This window comes from Panthera uncia, chromosome C2 (assembly GCF_023721935.1).
Source record: "Panthera uncia isolate 11264 chromosome C2, Puncia_PCG_1.0, whole genome shotgun sequence".
Classification (NCBI taxonomy): domain Eukaryota; kingdom Metazoa; phylum Chordata; class Mammalia; order Carnivora; family Felidae; genus Panthera; species Panthera uncia.
In genome coordinates, this window is record NC_064810.1 from 5,395,653 (window position 1) to 5,418,550 (window position 22,898).

Genomic DNA, 22,898 nt, shown 5'->3' on the forward strand with positions numbered 1-22,898 from the left:
CTCAGGGAAAGCTTGTGTGGACGCACCATCTAGCAGGGACTGGGCTGAGCCCGGAGAGGAAAATGACTCAGCACATGGAGAACAGGAAGCCACCGTGTGAAGGCGGCAAAGGCTGCATTGGCCGTGGTGCAGAGGTGCATGAAGTCCAGAAAACCAAAGCACCAACTCCACCTGGGGGGCTTGGGAGGGTGCACAGGGCAAGTCACATCTGCATGTGGTGCTACGACAGAGGACGCCTTACAGGAGCCAAGTCATGGGGTCTGCAGACCAAGTCATGGCGTCTACGGTGAATGCAAGAGGGAGAGCCTCAGAGAGAGTGCTGGAGGCCAGATGCAAGGGGCAACAGGGCAGGGGAAACAGCTTAGCATCAGCGTGCGAAGGTTCTTGCTCTGCGCTGAGTCCTGCTGGCAGGAAGGTCCCTTGGTGAGTTTCAAAGCACAGGTGTGACACCGTAAGGGGGTGTGTTCCCAATCCATCACGCTTTGGGTGGATGTCGCTTAGAAGACCGGCGACACTGAAGGTGGCAAGGCCAGGGAGTGGGCTGCAGATGAGTAATGAGATTCGAACTGAGAAGATAGGGAAAAATAAAGGTCCCCTGGGGCCATGTTGAGAGTGACAGATCAACAAACTAGACAGTGGGTCAGAACTGAGAGCAGGAGGTAGGGCGCTGTACAAGCAGTGACAGCATCGACCCCTCTCTGGAGCACCTAGTGGCCGGGCACATTTTAACATCTGCCCAAGATACTGTGGGAGGGAGGCAAACATCTACTGGGGGACTGACTTGGAGAGTCTTTAATGCTCTTAAGATTCTATGATTTCGGGGCGCCTGGGTGGCGCAGTCGGTTAAGCGTCCGACTTCAGCCAGGTCACGATCTCGCGGTCCGTGAGTTCGAGCCCCGCGTCGGGCTCTGGGCTGATGGCTCAGAGCCTGGAGCCTGTTTCCGATTCTGTGTCTCCCTCTCTCTCTGACCCTCCCCCGTTCATGCTCTGTCTCTCTCTGTCCCAAAAATAAAATAAAAAAATAAATAAATAAATAAATAAAATAAATAAATAAATAAAAAATAAAATAAAATTTCTAAAAAAAAAAAAAAAAAAGATTCTATGATTTCATGATTTTAAAAACGTTCTTCATTTGTCCCAGATTCTCTCCTCACCACTAAACAAAAGTTTTGTCATCTCTTTGCACTGTCCCTACACCTACATGAAGAAGACCCTGAACCCCAACTCAGCCCCGACATCTCTCTCAAACTTGATCCCAAATCTGCCTTGAACGGCCTCACCTCATGTCCCCCAGCTTACCATCCCCCTCAGTCAGCTGACACTAGGTGTCTCTTCCTCTGTGCGTCCCTTAGGATATGACACAGATCCCGCTCTCTGCATAAAGAACCTGAAGGATAGTGATGGAAAATAAGTGTGGTTATGACATTGGTTATGGATTCCTGCTCAGCTGCCACGAATTACTGAACATGTTCTGGGTCTCAGTTTCCTGGTTTCTGAAGGAGGGCATCATAGTCCCCAGGCAGAGACTGGCACAATGCAGATGCCTAGTGCTCCGTTATGACTGCAGCCCACCCCATGCCCGCTCCCAGAAGACATTCATGGACATTCGCTGCTGCCACCTGTGCTGTCCAGACCCCATCACTGGGCATAAAACTCCACCAGCGGTTCTCAAAGGTGAACTCACACAAGAAGTGAATTTCAGTTAATGTCGTTTTTCTCACAATTTCAGATGAAATCAGGAGGAGGACATAGCAGCTAGGCAGAAAGAGAAATGGATCTGCTCTAAGATGATAAGCACAGGGAAGCGTGGGCCAAAATGCCTCACGGCACCTGCAGCTGTGGACCAGCTGAACCCCAGCGAAGATGCCTGCTAATTTTAGATGAGGGGAACTTGCAGTCAGAGCTTGTCGGTATTTGAGGGGAGCTCTGTTCCCACTTGGCCGGATGCTGCAATTCCTTGCACATGGGTATGAAAAAGTCATGGGACAGAAAACTGCACTGACTTCAGGAACAGAAAGAAAATGATGATGATGAGCAAAACAAGGACACCCGGTCCAGTCCGAAGACGTTTGAGACTGAGTTACCTTCCAGTCATGAGCCGAAGTACAAAGCATACTCCTTGAAATTTCCCCTTCTCTTTTACACTGTTGAGCTAGCCACTGCTTGGCTGTTACATAGAGCTCATTAATCCCACACTTCTGACATTATATATATATTGACTTTGCAAGTGTTAAGTCATTCAGGAAGAGAAGAAACTCATATTTGCTTGGTCTCTGCAGAGAAAGACACGAACTAGGAAGTTAAATGCTGTTTTGCTTTCTTGGCTTCACCATATGGGCAAGAGTAGAAGGGAGCTGGAGCTGCTTCCTTTTCCAGAATGAACCCATCTGTGCATAAAACCAGGGTCCCCTTGTGAGGTTTCCAGTGGGAACTGGCATAGCTGACTTTAAGAACTGAGCTTTGATTTCCGGGGGTGCCAGCCCACGTGTGGTTACCCCTGTGACTGTCCACGCCCCTTGGTAATGCCATGCTCCTTCCCAACGTGACGGTGATTGCACTTAAATGTCAGCCCCCAAAAGATAAAAGATGAGATAAAAGTGTTCCAACATATGTATTTTCTCCACTATACAGCCAGTCACATAGCTGCATCCATTTCCGGAAAGTTCTGTTCATTGAACGCTACATTTAACATCAAGACGTTATAGAAAGCAATGAAAAAAAATAATAAAGCACGAAGAAGGTTTTTGTGTTCTAAGAAGGGAAACACTCATTTTTGCCAGGACAAAATGTGTAAAAAGAAAAACAAATTATATTTTAAGAGAAATGAGAATTTCAAAGCAATGCCACCAAAAATGTAGAATATTTTTTTTCTACATCATCTTTAGGCAGAATTGCTTTTGTCAGGAGTGGGAACCAGGTCTTGGCAAGCAATGTCCTCAGGGACAAAAAAATAAAGAAAATTTTTACTTTGGAGTTTGAAATAAACATCTGAGTTTCTAGATGTAGTGATATGCCATTTATACAATTATTTGATCAATCTAAGGACTCACAGCTCTATAATAATGCCTCTTTAAAGTGATCTGTGGTGTCATAAGTTTTCAAATTTTGGTATTTTGATACAAAAAGAATAGAATTTTTGCTACATAAATTATTTTCAAACTTAGTTTTCTGACTACTGAAAATAAAATTGGGTTTTCAAAATGTGGCAAATAAATTCACCGTAAAAAGACCTTTAGCAGGTGTCTGAGAATTTTTATGGCCCCAGAGTGTTATACTTTCTGTAATATATATATTTTTGTAATATATATTATATATATAACATACTATATATATAATCTGTCATGTAGAAGAAATAAGGAAGCCATTAAACTTTTGGTTATTAGTAGTGATATATATACAATTACATTTTTAAATGGCTATTGTCATCTGATTCTGTAGAAAATTTGTCATAAATGCCTAAGTGAATGCCAATGAGTTATTTATCATGTACTAATATTAACTTTCTTTCCCCAGATGCAAAGAGTTTGGCTGAAATGCTCATGAGGTAAGAACAAAACCTAGCATTCTCAGATATCAAGTTCAAAATAATGATTTCCAAGTTGCTTTAACGGTTTTTAAAATAATTGTCTGAAATTGGTGGCACATTTTGTTTCTGACATATAAAGTCCTTTCTGTGTACCAAAATATCCATGTTATGCCTAACAGGAGACATGTAGATATCAAATATTATAGTACTTTTATACACGGCATAGGTAGTTTTCCTGTTGACCAGACTGAACCAGTGGAATGTTTCCCGTTATACTGGGAATAAAAAGGCACATGAGAAGTAAATGGCTTTGGTTTTGCTTTCACCCAAATATACCACCTTTGAGGCTGAGGCTTCTTCCTAACAGAGTTAGCCAAGGGGAAAGAAAACCAAAAAAGGAAATGTGATGTGCACTTCCAAGGAACTGGGATGGTCAAGAAAGATCCTTCTTGCCGTCAGCTACCATGGCTCCTTGAGCACCACTCCACTAGAGTACCAATCACCAACTTCTGCAAATATCTAGTCAACATCTGGTCTTGAGGTCATAGCCTCATACATCAATCTCATATTAGAAGTACGATGAATGACTAGTTGATGAATGACTAGTGGTAGTTGAATGAGTAAGTGAATGTTCACCCCTGTAGAAGACACCCCAGTATTTGCATTTAAGTCTTTTATATTATAATGATTAAACCAAAAGTGAAAAAGGATAACCAGAGTCTGGAAATCAGATAATAACAATGTCAGGGATCCCAATGGTGTTGCCATTTTAGGATATTTACTGTAGGAGAAAAACAGGATGGGGTATGGGGTCTCTCCTATTCCCCACCTCACCATAGGTGGATTTTACTTCCTTCACCATCTTTGCATATAAAATTGGTACTTTTTTGTTATTCACAAAGAACCAATAGCCCATATCACTAGTATCTTTGAAGACCTAAGACAGAGATTGACTACCATTGGCCCATGGATTACATGTTCCACAGATATGTCTGGCCATGCTGTGTTTTAGTTTTGGTTTTTAATTTTTATTTTAGAGAGAGAGAGAACACATGAGTGGGGGAGAGGAGCGGAGGGAAAGAGAGAGAATCTCAAGCAGGCTTCCCCCTCAGCAAGGAGCCAGACACGGGGCTCGATCCCACGACCCTGGGATCATGACCTGAGCTGAAACCAACAGTCAGACATTCAACCGACTGAGCTACCCAGGCACCCTGGCCATACTGTGTTTTAAAACCATGTGAATTGTAGGTAAAGATATGGAGGACTCAGGCTTACTCGGAAATATTGGTGTGAGCAAATAAATAAACATGGATGCCATTTGCCAACAAAGGTGATGCGAACCTATATGAAATGCCATGACTTCATGCTCTAATGAAAGTGTGTACTTGTTTGCTAAGCAAGTCTGGGACATTCTTGTGGTCACATGGAAGGCATCCAGACACATATGTACTTGTGCAGAGCAAATCTGGCAGAACATCTGGAAAACAAAAAACCAGACAGAGTCATGCCTCTGTCTGAATCCCATGACACTGGAACCTGTGACTTCTGACATGCTCAACATTTGTTTGGTTGGAATGAGATGGTATCAGCTTTTCTGAGGTCCTAGAATGCATCCTTCCCCCTTCTTATTAGCTCCAAGCAAGACATCAAAAAGCATCTTCTTCATTCATAGGCCAAGCATGGTGGTTGAAAAACCACCTGTTGAGGAAAGCAGGCATGAATAGTGGTATTTGAGGTTGACAGTTGCCAACATGAAATTAGGAACGTCAAAACTACCAGTTACTCCCACTGAAGGTAGTTGAGGGGGTTTTCCTCCCAAGGGTACAGTGATTGAAAAGGAAGAGAATTTCCAAGCTCCTCAAATAGGCAGGGTTTTATGGGATTTATTTAGAAGTAAAAGCAGCGCTTTTAATCAGTTCAGTCTGAGTTTGGCAGGTTAGTGGGGCCAAGCAACAAATGTGTTGTCATCTACCTGGAGATCTGAGGGCCAACCATGTTGAGAATGTAGTCTGGAAAATCCAGGCAAGTCCTAGCCATTGGTACAGAGGAAGCTACTGAGGTCCTGTCTTGGATCTTCACCGCTGCTTGCATGGGAAGTTGAGGACTGAGCCGGCTGGTGCAGAAGGACACGAACCACAGGCCTATGCTGTAGCCCCGTGTTACCACCGGCTGGTTTGTGATCTTGGGCAAGTTATCTACCCTACTCTCCTCATCTAGAAATAACAATTTGAAATCGCTCCCAGCTCCATCATTATGTGATCTTATGAAGATAATGTATTATCTGACCATGTTCCACAAAAAAAGTATCTGTGTACTTTAGTGGGATTAGCTGTCCTAGGGCCAGAAAGGCATATGTGACTGTAGGACAGATACCTATAAGCTGGTGCTGGGGTGTCTCCCACAGGGTGTCATCTCCCATCACTGGGCTTCGTGCTTCTGGACACTCATCTATTTCACCCAAGCAAATCGCCCCACAGAGAGAGAGAGAAGAGAGACTTCACCTACCCTGGCCAGATAGAAAGAAGTTTCCTTTTTTTGTGATTAGGCAAAAAAAAAAAAAAAAATTAAAGAAAAATACCAGACTTCTAAGAGATAAGACTAGCCCGGTCTAAGGCATTAGCCAATACATGGCTAATATCCAAAGACCAGTATTTTATTTTTAATTTTTTTTTAACGTTCATTTATTTTTGAGACAGGGAGAGACAGAGCATGAACGGGGGAGGGTCAGAGAGAGAGGGAGACACAGAATCTGAAACAGGCTCCAGGCTCTGAGCTGTCAGCACAGAGCCCGACGCGGGGCTCAAACTCACGTACCACGAGATCATGACCTGAGCCAAAGTCGGACGCTTAACCAGCTGACCCACCCAGGCGCCCCTAAAGACCAGTATTTTTAAGAGCTAGCTGTAAGTGGAAAAAGGTGGAGAAAGGTTCCAACTGAGAATTTAAATAAATGTTGCTTTTTTAATGTTCATATTTTTATTCACAGAGTAACAATCATCACCCACTCAACTATTATAATGAGGTATGGCCCTGAGATCCCTACAGTTATTCTAAACTTAAAGAAAGCTTCATATGATATTTGGGAAGGCAGGTGATGTGCAGCTTCCTTCATTTGTTTTTTATTCCCCATAAATCTTAAGGAAATATTAACTTTAAAGAGTTGTAACAGCTATGAGTAGTTCATTGGCTAAGCCAGAAATACCATCCTCTGTGAACCAGGGTCAGCTGTCTGTCATTTTAATCCGACAACTAGATAGCAAATGGATGGTGAAAGATTATATTTCAATAATAACTAACAAAAATTTAGCATGACCCCACATCATACAAAATGTGCAGTTTTGTTTCCGCAATGAGAACATTCATAATCTTTAGGTCACAAAGGAGGTTTCTTCTAGTAGCCTTTTTTTTTGAAAGTTTGTTGCTGTTTTAATGACCAATTATTGTAATTTCGGAGAATCAGCTTTCCTATAGCAATAGACTATAAAATATGGCAGTCGTATTAAGGTGAGACCTAATAAACCTGTAGAATGAGAAGAATATTACTGCCTCTGGGACATATCACTCCGGTCCCACTGTACCCCCAAAACAACCTGGTTTATTCAACAAGCGTCAACAAATATTTATTGAGCACCTCCTCCTGCCACATACTGCCCTAAATCCCAGGGATTAAAAGGGTACAGAATAGAAGGAAATATCCCTTGTGGAGCTCATATTCCAGTGGGAGAGACAGATCACAAATAAGTCAATTAAATGTATGCTCGACAGTAGTAAGTGTTGAGGAAACAAAATTAAAGGAAGGATGGGGAGGCGGAAAGTGTCAGCAGAGCCCATAGCTGGGCAAATCTGGCTGCCACCTGTATCATCAAGCCCTGAAGCAAGGGAGGGAGCCAGCCACGTGGCTATTGGGATCCGGGTAGGGGATGTTTCCTCCAAGCGAAGGGAACAGCAAAAGGAGAGAAGAACAATTAGCTCCTGAATCTCAAGGCTTGTTGGGCCATCCTCTTGCCTTCCCACTGCAGGGCTTGACAGCATGCGCTCCTTCAAGACGGAGGGGAAGTTTATCTCCAGCTTAGATTGTCTTTGCTCATAAACTTGAACCATATTCTAAGTCCTTGGGCCAACTGCCGTAGTGCACAGCAGTCACGTAGCCAGCTTCCTGTGACAGTCTGACAGTGGACCCCTTATTGTTAAGTAGGGTCTGTGCTTCGGTTCGTAGTGTTAATGGAACAGCCGCTGGCTGCCTCATAACTATTCATGATGAGCAGAAGGAACTAGCTCACGTTTCTATTTCTGGTGCAAGGACAAGCTCAAGTCCCTGGTGGAGTTTCTAAACAGACCTTCCGGATACTCACAGAGGAGTAGTTTCCCATCTGTTTTTGTGGAAATAGAGCTTGTCTAAACATGACATAACTACAGCCCCCAAGTCACCAATATGTTCTTCATCTTATACTAAGTATGTGAATCTTTGCTTTAAAACACACACACACGTGCGCGCACACACACACACACACACGCACAAAGTGAAAACGTAGTTAAGTAAATAATTTTAAAAAGTATATAGACCATGTGAAAAATTCAGGCCACACGTTTGAATTTGGGCTCTGCGTAATTAGCATGATCTAGCTACATAACCCACTTACTCATCTGCAGAGCAAGAAATCTGGTTCAAGATCAAGTCCTCAATAAGGAAGGTGCACCTTTCAGAAGCTGTTGTTTTTGTAGGTTGTTTTGTTTATACTCAAATGAAGGAAGAGCCATTATAAAATATTCAGAATATTAACACAGACTTCAACATACAGATGTCTTCAGGGGGTGTTGGGTGAACTTGACCTTCAGAGTATTAATATTCCTTCAGCCACAGGGTTCAAGGGTAGATGAGTCCTCATCAACAAAAAAGGATCTGGGGTTCCTGGTGAATGCTTAGTTGGGAAGAAAAGCATTTAAGATGTAGTATGGATGCCCCCTTTATTATAATCTACTAAAAGCAACTAACACAAAAGTAAAGCATTAAGTGAAGTAGGCTCCAGAAATCTCTCTCAAAGTAGATTTTGGTAATTATTGAACTAGATTTATGGATGCCGTAGTTTATCATGATGAATTATTCTGAGTGACTGCTGCTCCTTAGAGGGTGTTCTAATATGCAGTTGACCCTGGACAATGCAGGGGTTAAGGGCACTGGCCCCCCTACACACAGTCAAAAATCCACATAGAACTTTTGATTTCCCCAAAACTTAAGTACTAATAGCCTACTGTCGACCAAAAGCCTGAGCGATAACATAAACAATCAATTAACACATATTTTGTATGTTATACGTATGATATACTGCATTCTTATGATAAAGTAAACCAGAGAAAAGAAAATGTTATTAAGAAAATAGAAAGGAAGAGAAAATATTACAGTCCTGGACTGTATTTCTTGAGAAAAATCCACACGTAAGAGGACCCATGCAGTTCAAACCCATGATGTTCAAGGGTCAACTGTGCATTATTTTAAAATCTTCTCAATTCTTACAATTCTGTAGAAACTGAACAATCGCTCCTATCATGTAGATTTCTCCTTTTTTTAACGTTTATTTATTTTTGAGAGACAGAGAGAGACAGCGTGAGCAGGGAAGGGGCAGAGAGAGAGAGGGAGACACAGAATCCGAGCCCGACTCCAGGCTCTGAGCTGTCAGCACAGAGTCCAACACAGGGCTCGAACTCACGGACCACGAGATCGTGACCTGAGCCAAAGTCAGATGCTCCACCGACTAAGCCACCCAGGCTCCCCTAGATTTCTAACTAAAGCCTTTATTGACTTTTTTGCATTTTTGTGAAACATGCAGTGTTTTTTGTTTTTTATTTTTTTTTATTGTAGGCTGTAACTGAATTTGATTATACCATGCCATTTTAGTACCTTTTTACATTTCCTTCTAGAAGACAGCTCGCTCTAAGAGTAATTTTCTGGTACACAAATTCTTACGGTAGTTTGGGTTTTTTTTTTTTTAATTTTAAAACGTGATATCAGTTAGGATAAACTAGTGCCAGGGAAGCTAACAAGGTTTATGATTTGTTACTAGAACAAAAATAAAATGACACCATATATAAATACAAATCCATTAGTAGATCCCCTACCCAATGAGCAGCGAGCACAAATGCTTCCTCTGTTGCCATCACTGGAATATCTCATGTCTGACAAATAAAAATGCTGCTGGTTTAAAAATCATTTTTTTTTTTTGTTTTACTTAGCTTTACACGAGAGGGGAAATTCTGAAGGTTCCATCAATATGGAACCAATGTCTATTGACAATTTTCACTTTCTGAACCTCACAACCAATTGCTGAAACTTAATAAATATTATTTGAATGAAGGAAGAAATCTTTTTTTTTTCTTTCTCCTTTTCCCCTTGTCCTTCCTGGCTTTTTTCAGTTGATGTACAAGCACAGATTGGCATCATGTAACTCTGTTTGTTAAGGCACCCTCTGTCTTGTATTCCCAGTAAGAATACCCGGACTTCGGATACCTTGAGCAAGCAACAACAAACCTTGAGGATGCACATTGACATACCCAGGGCTCAGCTTTTGATCGAAGAGAGAGACACAATGGAGACCATCGGTAAGGTGCCCTGTCTGTGGTTTCACACAGTGTGGCTTCTATGGCCATGCCCTCTCAGCCAAAATCCCGTAAGTTACGGGAATGTCTTGAGGGCCACGCGAGCAAAGTTAGAAGACAGTTCATTGTTACTGAGGAGAATAATAAATACCAGCAAATGGGGGTTGGGAGAAAGGAGCTTACACATACCTCAGAGGTCACCTAAAACAGAAGTTCCCCAACTTTGATCCATGTTGGATCTTTCTTGGGGAGACTATTGGTGCCTCTCCAAAGAACAAACACCTGCAAACAAATAAACCTAGAAGGGCCATGCACGAAAGCCCCATCTTGGAAATCCACTCAGTGCCTTCTTCTGCTCCAATAAGGCCTCCACTAAAGAAAATGTCCAAACTCTACTTAGCACTTAACACACAATGGTCTTTGTACAGACTGTCTTTTCTCTATCCCTCAGCACCCTGTAGACACCCTGGAATGGGTTCCTTCACAGTGCTTTGGGAAATTCCCAGGTCCCCGTTTCACAATCACAAATCAGACACCTGGAGAGCTTTTGTGGCTGGTTTTCTCAGAACCCTGCTGTCTTGACTTCTTCCAGCCCTTTCCATTCGAAGTCTGCCATCCCACACTGCCTTCCAACACAGTGCTATTTATTCCAGAATCAGAGACTTTGTATTTCCACTGCAAGGATGATCAGAAGAATAGCTAACATCTACTGAGGCCTCTCTAATGTCACATACTTGTAAAAGCACTTTATGGATGTAATCTCATTTAACCCTCAATCAACATAGGAGAAAGGCACTCCTTTATAACTGGGGCATCGAGAGTTTCTATAGCTTCCAGGTCACATAGACAGGAGTAGAACCCGTGCCCGGCCACCAGCTTAGCCTCCTGTAACCGTCACCACCTACTTCCATATCAACAAGCTACTTCCCAGAACCCCTCACCTTTAAAGTATCACTCAGCTTTCCAGTAGCCATGGAAACAGACCCAGAGGCAGGTCACCCAGTCTGCCCCTTTGCAAACTTCGCTCTGTTTGTTCTGGACCATGTTCACTGGCACTTGGTCCCAGGGCAACTCTATCCTGTGGTTTGGCTAAGACTACCCAACTCCTGGAACCTATTCTAGGAAGCTCCTGCCAGAAAAACAGTGGTAAATGGCCAGATGGGCAGAACATCTATGCTATTCCTTACCCCCTCCCTGCTTGATTATGTTCTAATAGACTTACAGTCTCCTAAATTCTAAGGCCTGGGATGCTCTTGCTGGATTTAAGTTTGGTCCAGGCATCATAGCAGTTGGGGAAGGTTGGTGAAGCCCAGTGTGGCCCTCGATCAACCAAATTCAGTTAAATACCACCCATGTTGTATGAGGAATCACTACTCATCCTAAAATACCCGAGATTTTATTAGCTAGCTCACATCAGGACAAAGCACCCTGCCTTGTTTTTGATAATCTTTACTTTTCAGTAGTAGAGCTGAAATCTCTTTTATTGAACTCAATAGGTTGGGCATTGAAACCAAAATTTCCTTTGAAACGTGAGTTCAAAAATCAAAATGTACTTCCTTTGACCTTATAATATACTTACAACATTTGGTAAATGTTCCTCATCAGACTTCTCAATCATTGTACCCATGGTGGTTAAAATAGATAGGTAGTCGTTACTGGCCTAACACCAGAGAAGGGTCTGCCCACCATTTGCAAACAGAGCAAAGTTTGCAAAGGGGCAGACTGGGCAACTTGCCTCTGGGTCTGTTTCCATGGCTACTGGAAAGCTGTACTACCAACCTTTAGCCAGAGATGTGTCATAGTCTTCATGGGATCATCTATCGCCAAGAGTCGTTTATCTCCTGGTGATGCCTGACAGTTGGTGGATGGCACTTGCTAATTATTGGGAAGTAGAAATGTGATGCTTTAAAACACGCCGGGGTCTGACTACCAGCATCCAATACAAACGTGCCATTAATTTCTAGCCAGAATGAATGGTTAACCTCACAAACTGATAGGCACCTGAAATTTCCCATTAGAAGTTTGTAGCTTATCCCCGCAGATAATCTGCAGGGCTCTTAGCAGGGCTCCATGTTGGAGGCCATAACATGTCAGTGTTATTAATGAAAAATGAGTGTAGCTGTCAGACTTCTGATGCCGGGTCCAATTGCAGGAACCTGTTTCTGTAGAAAGGCCACCTCAGTTGAGGGCCGATGAAGTCTGTGGCACGACCCCCACGCCGAGCCCAGGCTCCTGCCGCAGGACCCACCCATGCTGTATCACATGCTGTGATGCCAGCAGACATCCTGGCAAGGTTTCCTCTATTTCCCTGCCAAGAAGTTTTATTCTAACTTCAAGAGGCTTTCCTCTCCTGCCAGAGCCTGAGTAATTGGATTTTGCAAGGTTCATTCTGTTCAGAGCCTTTTTTGGGCACAGAAGTCTAGCTGTGTTGTTTATGACTTCCACGTCACCGCTCCGTGTCCAGGCACACTCTAGCGTGGTCCCAGCTGACTGATAAACTCATATGAACAGCATCCCGGGCTGCGGTGCTTGAAAATGTATGAATATATCCATATATCCTAAGGGAAGTTTCCCTTGGAGTAAAAAAGCTCTTAAGAAAGCGTGAAAAGTATCACAACAAAGTAATGAAAAATGTTGAGGCAACCGAATAATGACACGCAGCTCAACCAACTGCTTCCTTTCCAAGCCCTAGAATGCTCCAGACTCATCTGAACCAGGGCTCCTCCTTGTCTAACCTTCAAATGCCAATTGGGCTTGGAAATCTGACAAGTGAGTCATTCTGAAAAGTCAATTAAAGGATATTCTAGGGTAATTAAAGCTCAGAAGAGGTGGGAAGAAAAGGAACGTAGCTCAGAACCTTTAAAACAGAGGAATCCATAAACTCTGAAGACCAGCCCTTGTCTTCCCCTCCCCTCACCCCAACCCCAAACATTGGCCAGGTTCGGCGTGAGAGCCACCCAAGTGTAGACAGCCTCAGCAGTGTTTTTCCAGTACTGAAAACAGGGCTTGTTTTTGATGGCAACCTCATCACTGGTGGTGTCACCATCTCTGGTGACATCTCGGGTGAGCCTTTGGCAAACACGTAAATCCCAAACTCTGTCCAACAGGTGGTTCCGACAAGCCTCCCCAAACGAGTGTTTGTTTGGTAAGAAGACCCTTCTGTGTGGTCACCCTCTTTCATTCATGCTTCGAAAGCCAGCTCCTAAAGATAATCTATATTTAGCGTTCGACAGTGATTCCAATACAGGGCTTGAATTTGGGGGTTGTTTCTGCTCCTTTAGATGAGGTGATAATTGTTGCCATGAGCAATCACACAAGGAGCTAGGGGAGAGAAGGCAGGGGAGCCGTTTAAAGGGGTAAACATGTCTGGTTTCCTGTGTTCCTGCTGTTCTGCAGACGATCGCTCCACGGTCCTGTTAACGGATGCTGACTTTGGGGAGGCGGCCAAACAGAAGTCTCTGACGGTGACACACACAGTGCACTATCAGTCAGTGTCACAGGCCACCGGGCCCCTCGTGGATGTGTCGGACGCGCGGCCGGGAACGAGTAAGTGGTCCGACAATACAAACTGTGTGGGTGGTACCGATGCTGAGAAGATGCTGACGCTCTGTCCCTGTCCAACGAAAGCAGGGCTCGTTGGCCCTGTGCCTACGAAACAAATACGTACGATAATATCTCTAATTGGGACATGGGAGTTTTTACTGTTTGATCTAAGCTGGCGTTCAAACTATGTCACTGGAGGCCAATAACCCTTGGTGTCGATTCACTATCAAAGTGCCAGAAATTTCAGGTCAAGGTAATTTTTTTTTTTGATTTGGACGACGCGGGAACGGGGAAAAGTAATTAACATCAGTGAGTATCCACTCTGCGCCAGGATTAAGATAAGCAGGTTATGGCAAGTGTGTTATCTGTAAGGCAGCCCTGCAAGGTGCCTACTTAGAATAGATATGAATAGATACGATAGCCGCTATGTTACAGATAAGAACGTGGACTCTCAGAGCAGTTAGGTAAACAGCCTGACATTGTACACACAATGTGTAGGGAAGCCAGGGTTTCACTGAGGATCTGTCCGTCCCTGGAGTTTATGTTTTCTCCTGAACACACTATTTGAGAAAAACTATAGTTCTGGCAAATCCGGGGATTATATTTGACTTAGTTATTAATATCTGCATTCATAATATACAGGAATTAATTACTGCAATGAAATTAAATACCCTAATATGTATCTAGAGCTTATTAATTAGACATTCTTATTCCTTCATAATTGAAATTGTTTCTAAATCTCTTTAAGAGACTGAGAAATTGATGTCCCGATTATTATCTTTCGGAAGCTTTGATGTCTAACTTTTAATCTCTAATCGCTCTGCAAAAATTTACATTCTCGGAGTGTTATAATTAGGAAAATAAATAATATAATGTTAAAAGCTGTTATTCATACATTCTGACTTGTAAAGCATTTGTGAAATGTACTGATGTCATGAAGCAAACCAGGTGATTCCTAAATAACTTTGTAATATGCAAGAAAACAGTTTCAGCTGTTACTGAAATTCATTTCAAAAACTGTCCTCAAGAACAGGCTGAAGAAATCTTCTGTTTCCCCCTTTCGTCTAGCCTCACCCCTTCCTTCCTTGATGACATCAGCACACACTGAAGACATGAATGGGCCATGAGTGGGAATTAACTTTGCTTGGGGGTGTGTGAGTGAGAGCTTTGCTTTAGAAAGTGCTTCATAGTCCTTGACCCTCTCTCTGGCTATTGGCTTTCCCATCATGATCTGCCTGGTCCAGCTTCTGTATGCTTCAGGACACGGCACTGATGGATTTCTGAGACACTTATTGCTATTCAGTGAGGGAAGAATTACAGACCCAGGGGGACTGAAATGGAAGGATCCTTGACCTCAGAATTCCCTCAGCCCAGTCAGCGTGGAAGCTAATGGAGACATTGGCAGGAAAATAGGCAAGAGGCAGAGAAAACATGACAGATGCCCAGATAGTGGTTCCCAACCTTTCGTGTGCATCAGAATCACCCAGGGTGCCTGTTCAAAATACCCATTCCAGAACTCCATCTCCAAAGATTCTGATCCACTTGGTCTAGGGTGGGGCCCAGGAATCTGCATTGTAACAGACATTCTGGGTCATTCTGATGCTGACTGTCTGGAGCCCTCACAGAAAAATACTTCCCCAAGTGTTAGACATGGGTCCCTGCCACTTAGCACAGGGGGACAGGACCTCTCAAGCTTGCCACTCTCATAGCCCGTGACTTCTTTCTGCCAGGTAAAATGAGCGAGCTTCCCCACCTTCCTTTCAATGTTCAACTAGCAGAGGAATGCACAAAGGCCAGTCATAATAGGAAGGAAACAGTCACACTAAAGCACTGGGAGCATCCCAACTGCATGATCACCACCACCACCTCCCCAACTAATGGAAACATTGATTCAGTGACATTCAAAATATCAACAGAGGTGTGAATGTTGGTCATAAGCAGAAGCGATAACCAGCAAGAGGCAAGTGGCAGGGCCAGAGGCACATAGAAGGGGAGTGTCCGAGTGTCTCATACCTATAATGCTGTAAGCATAGTTGGGGAACTTTAAGGATTCCTGCATTCAGACTCAAAAATATTTATTAAGGTTTTACTTTCCATATGGCCCAGTGATGGGGGTACATCATGAGATGCAAAAAGGCATTCATTTCATCTCAGTAGAGGAATTGGACATTAACCAGGGAACTCAAGCATTTTTTATTTACCTATAAGGACTAGGACTAGGACGTGATGGTGAGTGGGGGGAGGGGGGGCCGTGTGGGGATGATGGGAGGGGCTACTTCAGATCCAACTCTGGGAAGATCCGTCACAGAGTTGAAAATCTGAGTCCAGGCCCGGAGCTGGCCTGCCAGGCAGGGGAAACAAGAGGCAATGGCTCCTAAGGCATGTTGGGGCAGCAGCATCACTGGAATGCCATGGGCAACAGGGAGGAGCCAGAGGAAAGAGCCAGCCTGGTCGCCAGGTCTCCTGGTCCAGCCTCATGAGTTTGCACTCCACTCTGCAAGTGTTGGGATGAGTTGGCAGAGTTCAGTCTGATGATCACATCACACTGAAGCATCCACAGCTTACAGAACGATGCTTCTTTCGCTTGTGACGAGCTTCATCCAGTAATGTTTACAAACATTAAGCAAATCTACTCAACGTCATGCATCAGTCTCTAGTTCAAAAGGAAAACACAGAACTATTCATGTACCATCTGCACCACATTCTCTACTAGGGATCATTTTTTCATTAAATGTTCCCTCTGGAACCACATTACGAGGCCCTAAGAGCCTCCCATTTCCCATTTTGAAGTGGAAACAGTGGGTGACTGGCCCCCCAGCAGATGAGCCCCAGCAGAAGTCTGAAGCTGGGAGCTTTGTGAAGCCCGGTTCACTGCTTGTGTCCTGCACCCCAGAGCTTGTCACCTGTGCCCGGCGGTTCACCTGTGTCATCTCAGATCCCGTGTGGCAGTCTCTGCACACTGCAGTTTGGCACATTTGCAGAGGCCGATTTATGATCTATTTCCTCGACTGCAGAAGACACTATTACTCTGTTCTAATTATACTAGGACTGTGTCACCATTGTGGGAATTCTTTAGTTATAAGCAGAGCATCTACAATATGTTGTCTGCACATTATAATGACTGCATGATAGAAGTTGTGTTTCTAGGCATTTTGTTTAGTTTTCCAGAGTTGCACCAAAGATTCATTATGAGGATAGGAGAAATCACAACAATTGACTGTTGAGCTCTCCAGCCGGTGAAAATAGATGCCCTGGCTGTATCTGCAGCTCTGTTCGCTTCCCTGTCGCTCTTGTGGATGAGGGTACACTTGAAAGTGGGGGTCTGATGGTGTCCGTGTCTGTGTCCGCAACCCCCCCCCAACTCCAGCCACAAGGTCTGACACATGGTAGGCACTCAATAAATAGATTTAAATATCAACCAACTGCCAAGTTCTGAAATCCGAGTAGAAGGGGTGGAAAAGAAAGGATGTTCAGCATTTTAAATAAACAGGACTCGGGAAGTCCATTTGGCCCCTTTCTTTGTTCTCCATTCCCTGGAGATCCTGAGGAGATCCATTTCCTAAGATGTCCTGAGACATCTAACCGGCTAAGTGTCTGTTTGCTAGATGATCAGATGTTTGTAAGTATGTGCACAGTCTCTCTCCAGCTCACTTTGTGGAGACTTACCAATGAGATCATCACAGGAGAACTTAAATTAACTTTCTTACTCAAAAGATGTGCAAGGATACAAAGACACGTGAAATGATATGTGTTCGACTTGGTCCAGGTTTTTGGGTCATTTGAACCTGGAAGTCATCCCTTGGTTCACCAGCCACCCATCTGGGCCGAGAGCATGTACAAGCGCCCTTGGTGCATGAAAGGGCTAGACCAGGAATGAGTGGGAGCTCCTGTCCTCACCAGCTCTACTTTTCAGCTCTTTTCTGAAGCATGGGGAACTCTCCAGCATCTGGCTTTATGATGTTCAATGGGTATTTTTTTTTCTGCCAAACCTTCTCTAAATTGAGTTTCAAGCCTTCCTGATCAACCTACCAAATGTCCCTCCACCCTCTTCCCAACAAACAGAATGTGTTCCAATCCTTACCAAGTGTTTGGCACTCAGGAATCGTAAGCCAGGCCCCAAGATCTACAAGGCCCCATCACCACCATGTCTCACAACAGCCCTGCGGGTGGGTGAGATGATAACCCCACTCTCAGAGATGAGGGAAGTGGGCACGTCTGATGAGCTCACAGCCAGCGAGTAGTAAAACTGAGTCAAAGGCAGACAACTTAACTCCAAAGCTCCTCCTCAACTGCTCCGTGTTGCTGTTGAGTGGAGACCATGATTCCCAGGGGATATCTACGGACTGAGTAGACTTCCATGTCTACATAAGAAGAGTTTACAACATGGATGGAATCTTTTTTTGTTTAGACTCTGAAAGCACATGCACACTCCATCCATCACCCGGAATGGTACTAGACATCGTCCTGCAGGAAAATACCTGATGGGGTGAGGAGTGTGCCATGTGTAATGAGCCCTTGATAAATACTTGTTCGTTATGCAATGGGAATGTTCAGGCCTCCACAGCGTCATCACCATGTGAAGCTGAGCCCACGGCACCTACAAGATAGGACTGGGAATAGCAGGGAATAAAAACAGATTAATACCTAGATCACAGTACACATGACATGTTTTATAACCCTATTATCCCCCAAATCCTCTCTTATCCTGAATTCAGGATGATTAAAATAATTTGATTCAATGGGCAGAAAAGCTTGATTTAGGTTTAGACCCAGTGTTCAAAAGCCAAGAGTTATTTGTATCACTTACCTTCTAATTTGTTGGCTGTTTAGCAAGCATGATGGCTCATCACTAAGTTTTATTTATATTAGAATGTTGGGGAGCCAAATAAAATGCTTTCTATGCAAGGACAGTAAATCTCAATGTGTATTTCCTTAGTAGCTTAGCTGGTAAGACCTACAAAGAAGGTTACCAAGTGGAATCCAAGTCAGATTTTTATTTTAGCTGCTATCATAGGAGTTATCATACAGAAGAGTTCAATTGAGGTACAAAACAGCTCCCAAAACCTGATTATTTTTAAAAAATGTGTCAACTACCTCAATATTCTACCAACTGAGATCATTTTGCCTCTAGGAGGCTTGCTTAGAGCAGGACAGAACTGCAAGCTGTGGTTCAAGGAAAGTAATACCATGACCTATATTCCCAACATTATCAGGCCATTGGTAAAACTGTCCTCATCTAGAAGGAAAAAAAAGGATAATGAACAAAATTAACTTAAAAAGAGTTCTAGCTTTGAATAGAGACTGATATGCATAACTTGACCATGGAATTTTCCACATAGGGAGATCTCAGTGAGAAAGGGGTAAGGTCCTGCCCCACTGTGGGTGGGCAGGCTTGGTGGGAGGAAACACGGCAGGGGGAGAGGGATGGGAGTGAGGAGAGTACGTCCTTGAAGTGAGAAGATCAAACTGACATCCCCGCCCCTGCCCAAGCATCCATGCCAGGAGTAAATCTGATCCACGGCTGTCTTTGCAAGAAACTGAAAGAGGAATAAAAATGTGAATCCTCAAATCTTATGTAAGGGACTGGGTACTTTTCTGGAAAAGATTCATTAGCATTTAAATAACAAGCCCCATTTATCGAAGCTCTCCCTATGAAGTCCATAGTACCTGGAAGATATTTAGCCTCCTACCCATGAGAATGTTTTTCTGTCTCTTTGAGGACCTCTCTCCTAGCATTTCAGTGGAGAAAATGCAATTATCATTCATACCTTGCTGTCCAGAGAGCTTGGTGCTCGAGCATAACACATTTACATTCTAATCAAGGCAAAAAAAAAAAATATCTTCCAATAAAGTCTTCTGTGGAATTTTGCAAGTAAGTGATGAAATGTGTCTTAAAATCAATGCCCCAAAGAATATGCACCAAGACGAAGCATTTTGATGACCCAGGAAATCTTAAAATATATCGATTTGGCTGCCATCTTAATGCTTGTCTCCAGCATTGTAGAATGATGGATTAGGTTCAAAGCCCAATAACTATAATTTTCCAAAAAGAAGAAAATCTTCCATTTAAAAAGAAAGTCATTTCACTACATTCAATTGTCTGCCTCCCATGATCCAACATGGCATTACACACAAGCCAGTGTCATGGTGGACACTGTATTAGACACTTAGATGTCCAGCATGAGGACATGTGTGGTCAAGTGACGGGCAATCTCTGAACCAAAACATGGGGTCTTGGGCTCCATTTTTACCACTTAATAGCTGTGTCACTTTTCCTCTCTGAGCTTCCATTGTCTCATCCATAAAGTGACCCTGGGCTGAGTGTATCCATCCAGGGGCCTATGTGTACTGGAGATCATCATGGGCTCTGTGAATGGACCGAAGGATGAACATCCTTACCCCTACCCTGGAGCAACTTCCAGGCCTATGAAAACACATAAGTAAGTCACTGTAACAATGCCAAGGAATGGCCCCCTCAGCGTTGATCTTCTGACACTGCCTCATTAGGGTTGAGCAGTAAATATAGACTGTTGTGTTTAAAAGTCTCCAGGACATTTTGAAATATAACTGCATAAAATTCCTTTTTTAGAAGCAGAGAATTCAGTGGTGTAAAAGGCCCATCTAGGACCTTATGTTGCCTATAGGCCAGAGCCCAAGAAAAGGTAACTGAGCCTCTCTATTCCCTATTCCACGGGGTTCTAGAAAAGACAGTGTTGCTTGTCCACTCCAGTGTCCCCCTCAAAGAGCTGAACTAAGAACTCTGTCCACTCATTGACCTGCTGTCTTTGGTTCCAGATTTAGAGAAAATGAAACCAATCTGGTGCCAGCCTCTGTATATGTAAATCTCTGGTTTTAAGGAAGGCAGACGTATGAAATCCAGATACCCATTAACCGTGTGTTCTCCACATTGAATGACCCACATCTTTGACAAAGTTCAATTCCATTGAAGACATATGTTACCATATGCAAAAGACTAAGTGAGTATTAGGACAAGAGGGTGTCACCATCTCGGTCTAGGAACTTGAAATTTAGTTGATGAGTAAAACAGCCCTGATCAAGGCAATGAGTAAATATAAAACCACAATAACACAGGAGATGCCTGGAGCTGCTGTAACAACATACCACAAACTGGGTGGCTGAAAAGAACAGAAATCTGTTGTCTTCTGGGAGCCAGAAGTCCAAATTCAAGATGTCAACATGCTCCTTCTGAAACCTGTCAAGAAAGATCCTTCCTTGCCTCTTCCTAGTTTCTGGTAGTTGCTGCTGACAGTCTTTGGCATTCCTTGGCTTGTAGCCCCAGCACCTCAATCTCTACTTCCATTGTTCCGTGGCATTCTCCTCTCCTGTTCTTATAAGGACACTAGTCCTGTTAGATTAAAGGACTACCCTGGTACAGTCTGACTTTATCTTGACTAATGACATCTACAGTGACCCTATTTCCAAGTAAGGTCACATTCTGAGGTACTAGGGGTTAGGATGCGGACATACCTTTTGAGGGGACATGAGTCAACCCATAACAACACCTTAAGGTAGGAGAACCATTAAAAAAGAGACCACGTTAGAGCATATTTGGCCACGCGTGGAAGATGGTGGCTATTCTCTGGAAGTTTAAGTGATGTGCGTTGAGCCACAAAAACATTAAGGGCCAAGAGAAAGGTTTGAATCCATAATTCCTGAGTCCAAATCTAACATTCTTTACCCCACAGGACTTTTTAGAGTGCTTAAGTATCACATAAATGTCTCAGACCACAAGAGAAAGGAAATGAATCGTCTAGACAAAAACAGAAGGAAAGGCTTCCAGGATGCATGAGTCTTACAGGGGCGTCTTAAGGCTGGTGGGGGTGGGGGGGCAGGGGAAGAACCACCCTCAACACTTTGATCACAACTGATCATACTCCTAGAGACTAAGACATACATTGTTCTTGGCCTCTTCACAGATCCTACCACCAGGAGGAATGCCAAGGCAGGACCTACAGCAAGAAACCGGTATGCCAGCCAGTGGACCCTCAACAGACCCCACCCCACCATTTCAGCACACACCCTCACCACAGACTGGAGGCTGCCGACGCCCAGGGCTGCGGGATCAATGGACAAGGAGAGTGACAGTTACAGTGTCAGCCCCTCACAAGACACAGGTAGGGGTCTGCACGCCTCCTCCTCAACCCTGGGGACGGGCACAGCCCTCAGATAGCCTTCAAAGGCTCCTCCTTATGCTCTTTCAAGGCCACTTTCAAATTGTTAGGCTGTTTTTTAACCAGTATTAATACAACCATGCAGCATTGATGATATCCAGGGCCTGGTGATTTCTGCAGGGCAAAACCAACAGGCATCTCAGATGTCCTGAATCTCAGACTCATGCTGTCCTCTCCTTTGAGTTCCTACCCCACTGAGAGAAACACAGATACTTTAAAATGCTCACCCAAACTGTTGCAGTAGGTTCTGAATATACTCTGAGGGCACGTGACCCGCTACCGTCTCTCGGTTTAAGACGTTGCACTGGAGGTGTCATGGCAAGGTCATGGCACCCTCTATAGGGAACATGGGCTGATCCTTTTGACAATTCAACAGGGGTTGATTATAAGGTAAGTCATCCAGTCTGTGCCATCAACCACCAAGATTTCACTTCTGAGAGAAGACAGGACCTAAGAATAGCGCTCGGTTGCCCCAGCCCCCAACCTTAACTCTAGAAAAGAAATTATATCTAAACCTAATAGCTGTAGGAAATTTGAATACTCATTTTCTTTTGTTCTGGCTGATATACTTCAAAAATAATGTTCCAAAGGTGGAGTGTTACCCTGTGCATTTATTTTTATGGCTGTTATTTCTCTTAGAAGAGTCTCAGAGTTGCACAGAGGTGATTCAAAACTTTTTCGTGTGTAAAATACAGATTCCTCTGGCCAAGATGCACCTCCTTTTGTCCTGGGGGTTTCCTGCGCCCCACAAAGGGTGGCAGTCACAGAGGATGAGTCCAAGGGATCAGGGGCCATTCTTCCCACTGGCCAGTTTCGTGCAGAATCACGGCTTCGTTTCTAACCACTGCCGTGTCTTCCTCGCAAGCTGAACTGCAGAGCTCAAATCATTCGTGTCAATTAAAGTCCCTGCAGAACAGAGTGATCCGCAAGTCAGAGCAGGGGGTGGACACGGCCATTCATTTACACGACACTCCCAATCATCTTAACTAAACGCAGAATTTTTTAAGCATTGCTGATTGACGCGCGTGTCCCAGGCTGGGAGCATC

The 22,898-nt window shown here is 43.8% G+C and overlaps 1 protein-coding gene across 1 annotated transcript in view; it reads left to right on the forward strand.

The window, feature by feature from the left end:
• LOC125921303 (Down syndrome cell adhesion molecule-like) overlaps window positions 1-22,898 on the forward strand; it is an 89,079-nt gene that overhangs the window by 52,627 nt on the left and 13,554 nt on the right. Inside the window, exons 10-13 of the mRNA XM_049628771.1 lie at window positions 3,514-3,544; window positions 10,005-10,120; window positions 13,514-13,663; window positions 21,598-21,795. Coding sequence (XP_049484728.1) covers window positions 3,514-3,544; window positions 10,005-10,120; window positions 13,514-13,663; window positions 21,598-21,795 — 495 coding nt within the window. The remainder of the gene's footprint in view (window positions 1-3,513; window positions 3,545-10,004; window positions 10,121-13,513; window positions 13,664-21,597; window positions 21,796-22,898) is intronic.